This window comes from Dasypus novemcinctus, chromosome 3 (genome assembly GCF_030445035.2).
Source record: "Dasypus novemcinctus isolate mDasNov1 chromosome 3, mDasNov1.1.hap2, whole genome shotgun sequence".
NCBI lineage: Eukaryota > Metazoa > Chordata > Mammalia > Cingulata > Dasypodidae > Dasypus > Dasypus novemcinctus.
This window is the reverse complement of record NC_080675.1, coordinates 173,748,882-173,761,379: the sequence shown is the minus strand read 5'-3', so window position 1 is coordinate 173,761,379 and position 12,498 is coordinate 173,748,882. Positions and strand designations below refer to the sequence as shown.

The 12,498-nt window shown below is 63.6% G+C and overlaps 1 protein-coding gene across 6 annotated transcripts in view; it reads right to left on the bottom strand.

Annotated features, from left to right (window-relative positions):
• Positions 1-11,738, bottom strand: part of TM6SF1 (transmembrane 6 superfamily member 1) — a 28,723-nt gene extending 16,985 nt beyond the window's left edge. For 5 of the 6 annotated variants that reach the window (XM_058294744.2, XM_058294741.1, XM_058294742.1 and 2 more), the window contains exons 1-4: positions 11,604-11,738; positions 6,589-6,692; positions 4,115-4,212; positions 66-169 (exon numbers count right to left, since the gene is read on the bottom strand). In XM_058294744.2, the coding sequence (XP_058150727.1) occupies positions 66-169; positions 4,115-4,212; positions 6,589-6,692; positions 11,604-11,695 (398 nt within the window). In that variant the 5' untranslated portion in view covers positions 11,696-11,738. Of the gene's footprint in view, positions 1-65; positions 170-4,114; positions 4,213-6,588; positions 6,693-11,092; positions 11,193-11,603 lie in introns of those variants that run through there. The other variant, XM_004472081.5, reaches the window with a different exon arrangement.
• Positions 11,739-12,498: the final 760 nt, after the last annotated feature.

Sequence of the window (12,498 nt, the reverse complement as noted above, 5' to 3'; positions counted from 1 at the left end):
CTTCCTCCCAGAGCCCCTCATGGTTGCTCAGCTGGCAGGGGAGCAGACCCCAGGGGTGCACTTACTCCCAGGCTATGGCCGCCACCATCACCAGGTACATGAGGTAGTGCGCGGAGCCGTCCCAGTAGCAGGTCATGTGCCCATGTGCGGTGTTCAGATACGGTTCGCCCTGAGGAGAGCACGCAAGAGAAGCCCGCTTAGAACACGACCCGCACGGCCCGGCGGAACTACCCGGTGTCAGTGCCGGGAGACCCTCTAAATCGCATAAAACCGCAAAATCAGGAGGGACGTGGGACGATGACGGCCCTGCAGCCACCACAGGGGATCTCAGCGGAGCACGTCCGGCTGCCTCTGCTGGCTCACCACGGGCTCTTACAGGGATACAAAGGTGGGTGGCGCGGTGGGCGACCCTGGCTGCACAGAAAACTCACCGGGGCCAAGCCACCACTGCCACTAAGCGCACGTGGCGGGGCAGGGAGGGCGCGCGGGCACCGTGGTAATCCTTGGGCTCCCGGCTCGCTGGGCCGGGCGTGCGGGGGGCGCTCGGGCCACATTCACACACACAGGCAGGCCCTGCGCTCCACTTGACCGGTGAGGAAACCGAGGCCCCGAGCGTGGCAAGACTTGCCGCAGGTCACATGCCTGGCACCTAGTCTGCCCTACCAAGAAGAGCCACACTGGCGGAGAAAGTTTTAATTTTACAAACGTGCGCTAACACCGTGAACTGCGTTTCTCATTTCCAGAGGCTACTTGAAAATCCCCGTGGGATGTGTGACCCCAGCAGGTGTGCCGCTCAGGGGAGCACGTGCTCCGTGCGTCATCCTGGCTCCACCTTGTCGGCCTTCCTCTTTTCTCCACGTCCAGGTTCCTGTGGCTCGGCTCATAAGCTGCCCGCAGGCCTTTTCTACAAAGAAGAGCGCGGAGCGACTGGACCATCAGTCCACCAACGCGGGCACTCGGCTGGGGCAAGGACCGCTCTGCCATCTCTGCCCCACATCAGAGCAAATTAAAATGACAGAGGGAAGCGGATGTGGCTCAACGGATAGAGCATCCGCCTACCACGTGGGACGTCCAGGGTTCAAACCCAGGGCCTCCTGATCCATGTGCTGATGCGCGCAAGGAGTGCACTGCCACGCAGGGGTGTCCCCCGCATAGGGGAGCCCCACGCGCAGGAAGTGCACCCCATAAGGAGAGCTGCCCTGCATGAAAGAAAGCGCAGCCTGCCCAAGAATGGTGCCGCACACACGGAGAGCTGAGGCAGCAAGATGACACAACAAAAAGAGACACAGATTCCTGGTGCCATGGAGAATACAAGCAGACACAGAAGAACACACAGCGAATGGACACAGAAAGCAGACAATGGGAGGGGAAGGGGAGAGAAATTAAAAAAAAAAATGACAGAGGAAGAGGCACCGAGAGGGGCGCAGGACACTGTACCCAGCCTGGCCCACACCGCTTCCTCCCCATATGCTCTGGCCGGGTAGTGCCAGCCAGCGTCCCTGCCTCGAGGGCTCAGGCCTACACAGCGGTTTCCCAGCTCTGGCCTCTCCCGGCAGCTTGCTGGACTTCAGCCGGATGCGCAGGGACCCCATCAACTTCCCTGCCTCTCCTCACTTCTCAGCTTCTCCTTCCAACCAACCCCCCCACCTGGCGACACCACCCAACCCACCCAGGCTCAAAACTGGGTGATGTTATCTATTCCATATTCTCCTAAGCAGTCCATTGGCAAATCCTATCCATTTTTTTTTTTTTTGACGTACCGGGGGCTGGGGATTGAACCTGGGACCTTGTATATGGGAAGCCAGCACTCGACCACTGAGCCCCATCGGCTCCCCTGAGTTGGTTTTTCATTTGTTTTGCCGCCTGTCTTTGTTTTTTCAGGAGGCACTAGGAACCGAACCTGGGGCCTCCTGTGTGGGAGGCAGGTGCTCAACCGCTCGAGCCACAGCCAGTCCTCAATTTTAGCTCTGGAACTTCAGCCAGGCCATCGTGCCCCTTCCTGCTCCCCTCATGCCCTTTGACGCTCCCGCCTCCCTCCCTCCTCCTCCTCTTGCAGTTCACATGGGGGCCCGGGAGGCCGAGCCCCATCCCCTCCTCCACCTGGCAGCCACCCGAGCTGTCCCTGCAGACCTCTCCAGTTACACCCCAGCCCCCTCACAGCCTCCACCCCGGCCCCGACTGCTCCCCCTGCTGAAACCGCCCTCCTCTGGCGCATGCCCGCGCTGCCCACGTTCTCCTCCTGCCTCGGCCTGCTCCTTCCAGGTCCACCCAGGAGGCCCCGGTGCCCAGAGTTCCCACCTCTTCCCTCTCCACAGCCCTCCTGGCACCTCCTCTCCTCAGGCCGTCGGGAGCCGACGACTCAATGGCTCCCAGCTCTCCCAGCTGCCAGGAATGTTCCTCAGGGCCCAAGACCTGCAAGGCCCTGCCGGGTGGGACCCTGGGGGTCCCGTGAGCACCTGAAACGCAGCAGGTCCCCAGATGAACCTGGCATCGTCCCTGCAGACCTGCCCCTCGGAGTGGGGGGACACAGGCTAGCTCTCGTCTCCAAACCTTCGCCCAGGCCGCCCCTTCTCCTGGGAATGCCCCCCACCTCCCCGGCCTGTGTGGAAAACGTGCATCATCCGCTGCCACAGCCACTCTTGTCAAATGCTAGAGCCTTGAAATCCCGGGGGCCCTCCCCAGCTGCTCCCTCCTCTCAGCACTTCTGTGCCTCGAGTGAGCCTCTGCCCCTGCCCCGGGACGACGCCGTCTTCCTGCGCGCCCACAGCCTTTCCACGGAGGTCTGCGGAGCTGGAATCCTCCTCACCAGCTTCTTCCAGTGCCAGAAGCAGGAAGCAGGAAGTCATCTTGGGCCGTACTCTCCCCACCCCCAGCTCGTCCGCAGGTCCTGCGCCTGTTGGCCCCTGAATTCTCTAGAACCCACCCCTCCTCTCCACTTGTCCCGCACAGCCTCAGTGCCTTCACAAGCCCCCGGCAGCTCTTGGCCCTGACCCCTCCCTGAAGCCCTCCCTTCCCCGAGCTGCCTGCTATTCCCCTGTTTAAACTCTTCTCTCGCGTATGGACTAGAACCCAACGCCCCCCGCCTGTGTTCAAAGCTCCCTGTTACCCACACACAGGCGGAGGCTGTGCTTTCAGCTCTGCTGCTTATTGCCGGTGTGACCTCAAGTAAATCACTTCTCTGGGACCAGAGTTATCCCCCCATGAAATAAGAAAATAGGAGGTGCGCTCTCAGGTGCTGCGTAGCTCTAGGGAGCTGTGATTTAGAGGGTGGGAAGGCCAGTCGTGACAATCAAAGGCCTTCATTAGGGAAGCGGATGTGGCTCAACTGACAGAGTGTCCACCTACCACATGGGAGGTCCAGGGTTCAGACCCAGGCCCTCCTGACCTGTGTGATGAGCTGGCCCACGCGCAGTGCTGATGCGTGCAAGGAGTGCCATGCCACACGGGTGTCCCCAGTGTAGGGGAGCCCCACACAAAGAGTGTGCCCCGTAAGGAGAGCCGCCCAGTGCAAAAAAAAGCGCAGCCTGCCCAGGATGGCTCCATACACACGGAGAGCTGATGAAGCAAGATGACGCAACAAAAAGAGCCACAGATTCCCGGTGCCGCTGACAAGAATATACGTGGTCACAGAAGAACACACAACAAATGGACAGAGAGAGCAGACAACTGGGGGGGGGGGTAGGGCAGGAAGGGGAGAGAAATAAATAAAAAATAAATCTTTAAAAAAAAAAGGCCTTCATTAAGTGGCTCGGCAAGTGGTACTTGACAGATTTAAGTGCGACTTAAACTTCCTGAGATAGTAACATATAGACAGACACACAAATACAAACTTCATTTAAAGCACCTCCTTTACAGTAACTGCAAGTGAAGGGCAAAGGTCGTCGGGCGGTGCGGGTGAGCGAGGGGCTGAAGAGCAGAGTGCCGTGGACAGCCGCCGCAGGCGCCTGCCTTTCTGCTTCCCTTTCCACCAACAGCCTAAGCCATGTTTAAATCAGAGGCGGCGGCCGTGCCTGCTCACAGCAAATCAAAAGGTTTCAGGATTCCTGCCGCTGAATGGAGGGCGTCGAGTCGCAGAGCCCCCGGTGGGAGGTCCCGCCGCGAGGGGCACCCGTACCTCTCTCAGGTAGTGCGTCATGAACCCGTCGATGATCCCGTCCTGCTCCAGGCCCACGATGAGGCTCACCACGCTGGTGAATCCGAACACGGCGTAGACTAGAGCAGAGAGAGCGGCTGGTCACAGCGCGGCCGGGCGACACGGCGACCTAGAGCTCCGCCTTGGCCAACTGTAACAGGGGGTTTAATGCTTTCCAGAAGACACTGTGGAACCCTGCCAGCATGGACGGACAGAACACACCGCCCGCACTTCCGACGGGAAACCCCGCCGGTGTCCGCCAAGCTCCCCGTCACCGCCCGGGGAGCTTGCCCAGGGGATACCCACCAGTGGAGCAGAGAAGGACCAAGGCGTCCGCGCGCTCTGTGTCCTGGGATCCCACCCGGCCACCCCCCCTCCTCCACTCCCCTCGTAAGGGGCTGCCGGGCCCAGGCCCACCCGGGCCAGCGTGAAAGCAGCAGCCACGTGGCCAAGGGAGCAGAGCGGAGCCCTAGAGAGTGACGTGGAAGAGGAAGTCATCGCAATGACTACGAGCGGCCCCCTCGGTTTGGCCAACCGAGTCTGCGCAAAGACCCTCATGCAGACAGCCAGATGATGTGCAGGTGACGGTGGCTTTGAGAAAAGGGCCAGTGATTGAAAAAACAAAACGTCACTCCACGGGGCACGAGTGGATGTTAGAGAAGCAAGGCCACAGCGACTCAGAGCGGCTCGCTAGGCCCCTGAGGTCTCCTGAAGGGGCTGAAGGCCATCACCAAAGGGCTGGAGGACTGAGACTTGATCAACGGAGCGTGACCAGAGCCAGGGCGGGTCAGTTCGTCAGTAAAGCCGCATCTTCAAATTGCAATAAATCAGCGTCTTGGGCTATGTGATGGGTATGATCAGTTAAAGAAAAAAATGGATGGAGACTATAAGGAAAGCTGTGAAAAGAGAAAGGGAGAGACGAGGGGGAGGGCGGCTCCCGGGGGGGGGGAAGCTGGCCTGCCCCGAGTCTGCAGCCCCGGCGCCAGCCTCCACATTTCCCCAGAAGGGGCCGAGTATTTGATGGAAATTTGACAACAGAGACGCCTCCATTTACCAACCAAGAAGCTGGCTCAGGGAGGCGCAGGGCCTTTGGCCGAGTTCTCGCGGACAGTGCCACTTTCTGACGCTGATTTTTCGGGTTCCTCCCAGACATCGGATGGCTCCCCGGAAGGGAGCACATTCTGCCGGTGACGGCCGGCCACCACCTAGCCTCTGTCCTCTGGTGGACAAGCAGCCCGGCCTGGGGCCTCCTCCCGAGGTCGCAGCCCGGTCCAACTGAGGCAGAGACGCAGGCACAGGGCTGCAGAGGGTGCCCGGCCCGGGAGGAGTCGGGTGACATCAGCGTATCAGTAAGTACAGGGTCAGTGGCGTGTGGAGGGGGAGGAGGGACAGACAGACCTGGAAGGACGGCAGGGGCTAGCTCAGAGGAGGGGCAGGCGCCTGGGCGGTGAAGCGGGCAGGCCTGGCTGGGCTGCCAGCTGGCTGGGCCACCTTGGCAAGTCACAGGATTTCTCTAAGCTGCAGAATTGGAGTAAATTGTTGCCAATTCTTCCTTCCCTCCCCCCTTTTGCCAAGGCTCACTGGGGGTGAGGATCCTGGCTGGGCTTGGCCATGTGACCAGCTCCGGCCAACGGAATGGGGCGGAAGTGCCAGGGGGCGGCCCCAAGCCGAGCTTAGGAGCCAAAGCCCTCTCCCTGCCGGGCTCTCCTGTGCCTCTATCTGCCGGGAGGAGCCCACGCCCTCCAAGAACGAGGAGGCGCGTGGAACGGACCCAACCTGGGCCCACAGACACGAGCAAGAAAAATAAACGCGGGTTGCCAGAGGACACCGAGATTCGGGAAGGAGTTTGAGATGCAGCAGCATCAAAGCAGAACCTCAATGACTAAAATGCCCCGCACAGAGCCTGGCATGGGAGGCGCTCAAAGGCTGGGAACAGCTTTGCTCCAGGCAGAAGGCACAACGGGCAGGGCATGGGCCCTTCTCACTCGCTGTGTGGCCTTCACCTTGCTGCAGAGCCTCTCTGAGCCAGCTTTTTCATGTGTAAAAGGAGGCCTATCTGTTATGAGGATCCAATAAAATACTACTTCTAAAGTGCTCGAGCCGTACCAGGTACGCTCTAGAGTTTGACAGATGCTGCTTATATGTATTTAACACATTTTCTTTGCTGAGCCCTGCTCCAGGTACTTAATAACAAACGTTATCCTCCTTAATCTCCCTGCCCCTCCGTGGGTGGCACTGTTATTTTGCTCATTTGACAAATGGGAAACTGAGGCATGGTTAAGTTACTCAGCAGGTGGAGGGACGGGGCTGAAGGCGGGAAGCCCAGGAAGGAGCTGGTCCAAGAGTCGAGGTCACAGGTCAGAGGTCAGAACCTGCCCCCCGGAAGCACAGGGTCATGGAGGGAGGGCGGCGCTGTCCCCAGCGGCCGCACGCGGCTTCCTGCCCGCCGCGCCTACCGTAGAACAGCGGGTCCCGGGGTGGCTTCCTTTTGACGAGGACACGCGCCAGCAGGGCCACCAGAAGCAGGATGAGGGCAGCGGCCCCGACGATTGTCCAGGAGCTGCAGGGACCAGAAGAGGGAGGCGGCCGCTGACCAAACAGACGGGCGGTGCCGCCGCTCCCTGCCCGGCCCCGCGGGCGCCGCGCTGCAGGGGAAGCCGCAGCCCCCGGACCTTCAGGACCCTCGTCGGCCCCCCTTGCCCCGTCCGCTTGTCGCAGGAGGGCAGACAGCCTGTCTGGGGTGTCTTCTGCCCCCAGCCCCACCGTGGCCACCGCCCGCCTGCCTCTCCCTGCCCTCTCCTCCAGCCCTGCTCCCACGGCCCCAGAGGCTCCTGGCAGCTGACAGGCCGAGCCGCCGAATCTGCCGCCCCCTTAGGCCAGCCAGAGACCCCCGAACTGAGCTCCAGGGAGCACGCTGGAGTGACAGCTAAACATGTTTTCCAGGGAAGTGGACGTGGCTCAATGGATAGGGCGTCCACCTACCACATGGGAGGTCCAAGGTTCAAACCCAGGGCGTCCTGACCCGTGTGGAGCTGGCCCATGCGCAGTGCTGATGCGCACAAGGAGTGCCCTGCCACACAGGGGTGTCCCCCGCGTAGGGGAGCCCCACGCGCAAGGAGTGCACCCCATAAGGAGAGCCGCCCAGTGTGAAAAAAAAAGCACAGCCTGCCCAGGAATGGCGCCACACACACGGAGAGCTGACACAGCAAGATGACACAACACAAAGTGACACAGATTCCCAGTGCTGCTGACAAGAATGCAAGTGGACACAGAGGAGCACACAGCGAATGGACGCAGAGAGCAGACAACTGGGAGGGGAAGAAGGGGAGAGAAATAAATAACAATAAATCTTAAAAATAAAAAAAGCAAGTCCACTCTAATCCATATTTAAAAACAGATAAATACAAAATAAACACACTTTCCAGAGGGACAAGGAAGAAGGGGCCATACGTCTTGTGGACGATCACACAGCCAGGGGCTGAGGCCAGGAAATCTCAGGCCGGGCGGAGTCTGGGCTAACACTGAGGTCAGGGCAGAGCCAGCCTGGCAGCCCAGCGCCAGGGCCAGTGCCAAGGCCAGGCGCGGCCAGCCCGGCCCCCGGGCCTTCTCCGGGGCAAGGGGGTGGCTCCGGGAGGCCAGCGGCCAAGGCCGGCTCCTCGGCGGGGCAGCACCGGGCCACTAGGCTTATTGGCGTTAGCAGCCAAGAGACCTTGGTTCTAGCACATTCTCTGCCACTGACCTCAGGAAAGCCAAGTAACGTCAAGCTAACGTTGGTGAATTAATAGGAAAACAAAGGGAGGAAGAAACCCATCGAGCACCTCTGTGTGCCAGGCAGGGTCCCGGGCCCCGGGGGCAGGATGACCAAGGCGGGTCCACCTCGGCCCCAGCCCCGCGAGGCGCCCTCCCGCTCCTCCAGCACCAGCAGGGCCTCCACGAGCCATGTGCGGCCACGCGTGGGGTGGAGGAGCGGGCTCCGGGCGTCAGCGGCACCCACAGCCCGCCCCAGCCCCGCAGAGCAGCCTCCGGGAACACGCACCTGCCTCCAGCGCCTGGAGGAGTGCGGCGCAGGCAGGGGACCTCAGAGAAGGAGCAGAGGAATCGAGGGGTGCAGGCAGAGGGGTGGCCGCGTGGATGACGGAGGGATGGACAGACGGAAGGGCTACCCAGTTCCATGAAAGGAATGGGGGCGACCGGGCGCATCCCTGAGAGGCTGGCATGGGAGGTTTCCGGGGGATGCCCCACGGGGCAGAGGGCATGCTGGGGTGGACGTGAAGACATTTTAACGAGGACAGCCCGAGGCCGGTGGTGGCCCGGGACAGCCACCCAGACCCTCTGCAGGGAGAGCAGCGTCATCTGCCTCAGGGTGTCGTCTCCCGCACCCACCTCCCGGGCAGCAGGGAAGGACACAGAGTGACACGCCTCCCTGCTGCCCAGCACGGACCCCAGAGCCTCCCGGGACAGCCAAGGGCAGGGCCGGCCCAAAACAGGGAGAAGCGGGTCCCGCAGGGACTCGGCGGGGACAGGGGACCCAGAGGTTAGCCTCGGGGTGCGGGCTCACGCATGCCTCCTGAGAGGGGGTGTGGAGGCGGGGGGCATGAGCAGTGGATGTGTATGAGAGACCCCAACCCTGTCCTGGACCCTCAGTCTGATTTGCTCCCCGTCCCCCAGTTTTCATGAAAGGTCTGGTGGGAAGGAAGCTCAGGTCACCCCATCCAGACACAACTCCGGGTCCGCGCTGCCGAGCACAGAGCTGGGCAGGCCAATGGGAGGGTGAGCGTAGCCTGGAGAGGGACGCTCTGGAAGCCTGACCTCAGGAAAGCGACTCCCGGGGGAAGGGGCAACGCAGGGGCTGGGGGCGTGGGGAGGGAGAGACACATGTCTCAGAGGGAGGGCTGGAGAGGAAGAGGCAGCAGGCGCCTCTGGTCCACGAGGTCCACGTGCGGTTGCCACAGTCAGCCAGAGGAAACCGGAGGTGGCTCAAGAGAGTGGGCTCCTGCCTACCACAAGGGAAGCCCAGGGTTCGGTTCTCGGCGCCTCCTGGAGAAGGCGAGCTGGCATGGCGGGCAGGCGCAATGAGCTGACACAACGAAAGAGACACAAAGAGGACAGACAACGAGAGACACAGCAAAGCAGGGAGCTGAGGCGGCTCGGGTGATTGAGCGCCTCTCTTCCACATGGGAGATCCTGGGTTCGGTTCCCAGTGACTCTAAAGAGATGAGCAGACACAGAGAGCAGACAGTAAATGGACACAGAGAGCAGAGAGCACAAACAACGAGGAGGAGTGAGGGTAAATAAATAGACTAAATCTTTAAAAAAGCAAGCAGCCAGAGGGAGAAAGGCGCCCCAGTTGGCCAGAACAGGGTGAGCAAGGGCCAGGAAGTGGGGAGTAGGAGGAGTGTGGAGTGGGTTACGCCGTCCCCAGCCACCCACGGTTAACCCTAGCCTGCACCCTGCGCGCGTGAGCCCGTGGTACACAGGACCTCTTGAAGGGGTTATTTTCCGCCAAGGTGTGGCCAGCACACCTTCCCTAAACTGCAGGTGAGTTAGTGAGGGTGGATCTTAGTCCAGGTGGTCTTCCAAAGAGAAGCGAGAAGTCACAGACGCCGGAAGGGAGAGGACACGGCTGCGCCGGGAAGGGCAGCCACGGAGCCCCGAGCCCCGAGCCCCGCCGCAAAGCAGCGCCCGAGCCCCGCTGGCTTCGGGGGAAGGCTGGGGTTTGCCAAGATCTGGGATTGGGACCTCTAGCCTCAAAACCGTAAACCCATAACGTCCCCGTCTTCCCCCTCTTCAGCCGCCCCACTGGGTGGGATTTGTCCTAGCAGCCTGGCAAACTAAGGGTGTTCCAGGAGCAAAGGCGGGTGTGGGAAGCACTGGCTGGGGGTGGGCCGGGAGGGCCCGGGGCTGCGCAGGGGCCTCCACCAGGCCCGGGCCAGAGCGCACCGCCTTGGCTGAACTGGGAGGAGGGGACCGAGGCCAGACCAGCCCCGGGGAAGGGACAGAGGACGACAGAGGGGAGAAAGAGGAGGGAGGGGTCAGAGGCCACTTTAACGTGCGAGAGGGCGGGAAGGTGGGTGGGGACCAGTCACTCGAAACCCTCAGCAGCTAGCCTGGGAACGCGCAGCAATTTCCAATCCACTCCGTGGTCAGGGGGTGCCACCCTGGCTGCTCGGGGGCTGACGCCAGGGCCTGGGGGTCACCCTCAAATCCTGTCTTTACCACAGCGCAATCCCTCAGCCAGCCCCAGCTGCTCTCCCTCCAAGACCGCCCCACCCACCCACCCACCTGCTCCTGTCCCCAGATCTGCCCGTGGCGGCCCCCTGCAGCCCACGTCACCTCTTCTGAGAAGACTTCCCTGACCACCAGCCCCTTCCCAGCCACCCGGTTTCACTGTCTTCACAGCAGGTCACACTCTTTAAGTGCGCGTTGACGCGTCTCTCTGTCGCCTCGCCAGCGTGTTCTGGCGTGTTTATAGCTGTAGCCCCCCGACCTGCGACATGCCAAGCACACAGCAGGGGCTCGGCGTTTGCTGGCCTTCCCATAAATGCCACTTGAGCCGTGCAGGGGCTCGGCTGCCCAGGGCTCCTTCTTCCAAGCACTGGGTGCGGGTGCCCTCCGGAGAGGGCAGGCCTGCGCGCCGCAGGGGCGTGGAGCAGACGCTGGTGCAATTTCCTCCGCACCCGCTGCTGTGGGTCGCTTCCTCCTCCCCAGACGGCCGAGGACACCCGCGGGCCGGGAGGCCACCCGACAGGGTCCTCAGCCAGCCGGGGGGGGGGGGGGGGAACCCACACGGGGGCGGGGGCAGGGCTTGGCACACCCCGCAGCGCCCCCTTCAGCCCCGCGCACTTCCTTGCCCTTGAAACCGGCCCCCCTCGCGGCTCCGCCCCCCACCATCCTACCCAAGGTAGACCCTAGGAAGCACTTCCCCATTCTCAGGGGCCCTTCCCAAACACGACTCCTTACAATAGGCTGCAAACTGAGACCATTTGACGGGACCGAAAATCGAGGACAGGCCGCCCCGCGGGGGGCAGCGCCAGGCCTGGGGCCCCGCTCCTCCGTCGCTGGGTCAGGGCCCTCGCTGCTGGTCGTCCGCAACCAATTCTACAATTTTTAAGACACGGGAAGGACGCGGGCGTGTCCATACAAGGAGCGGATCCTGCGCACTGGGCACGGCACGGCGCAGCTCCCGCGGCCGCGCTCGGGGCTTGTCCGTGTTTGTGCCCCCCCACCCCGCGCCCCCCCCCCCCCCCCGCCGGGGAGCCCGTCAAGGGCAGGGGCATGGCCGGATTGGCCTCTGTCCCCCCGGCCCCTGCACCGCGCCGGCACCCGGCAGCCGCCCCGCACTTGGCCGCGGACTTGGCGCGCATCAGGGCGGCCCGCCCGGGGGAGGCCCCCGGCCTGCGGCGCGCGGGGTGTCCCGCGCCCGAGCGGCAAAGTTGCCGGGGCCGCCGCCCCCCGCCGCGCGCTCACTCACTCGTGCTGGGCCGCCAGGTGGTTGAAGACGTAGGTGGCCGGGATGGCCGAGAGCGACAGCACGAAGACCCCGGTGGCCGCCGAGGCGCTCATCGCCGCCGCCGGCCCGTCACCGCATCCCGCGCGGGCGCCCCGCCCCGGCTTCCGGCCGCGCCCGCGGCCCCTCGCCCGCGCCCGGCCCCGCGCCCCCAGGCCTCGCGGCCCGCCCCGCGCGCCCCCCGCGCCGCGCCCTCCGCCGCGCCCCCGCCGCGCGCCCGCCCGCCGCGCGGGGCCGCCCTCCCCGCCCGCAGCGCCCCGCTCGGCCGCGAGCGCGGGGCGGCGCCCGGGGGCGCGCCGGCACCTGCCCGGGCGCGCGGGGTGTGCGGGCCGGCGGCGGGGCCCCGACGACCTCGCGCGGCGCTGGGCCGGGCGGCGGCCCGCGAGGGGGGGAGCCAGACCCCGGGGAGCCCGAGCGTCCACGTGGGGGGCCCGCGGCCGGAGGCGGCGGGGACAGATGCCCCTGGAACCGTGAGCGCCGGCCCGCGCGGGCTCCGCGCTTCAGACCCCGGCCCCTGCGCCCCTGCTGTTGGCCTGGTTGGTGCTGCTTGACCTCTCTGTGTCTTCTCTCTGTGAAATGGGGGTAACCCCGTCATTGCAATTGGGGGGTCGAGTTCACAGACATGAGGGGCTTCTACATCGCTCAATACACTGGCTCCTGCAATGCCCTTTTTTTTGGGGGGGGGGGGCGTGCTTGAAACTGACCCTTGGAGACCTTGGACTCCACGCAGCGTTCCTGGAGGCCAGGAGCCCCCTTGGCTGCACGGGCTGCCAGGGGAGGCCCGCGGGTGCCGCAGAGCGACGCGGGCCCGGGCCACCGCGCCAGCCTGCCCCGCGTTCCAGGGAGGGAAGTCTCCAGA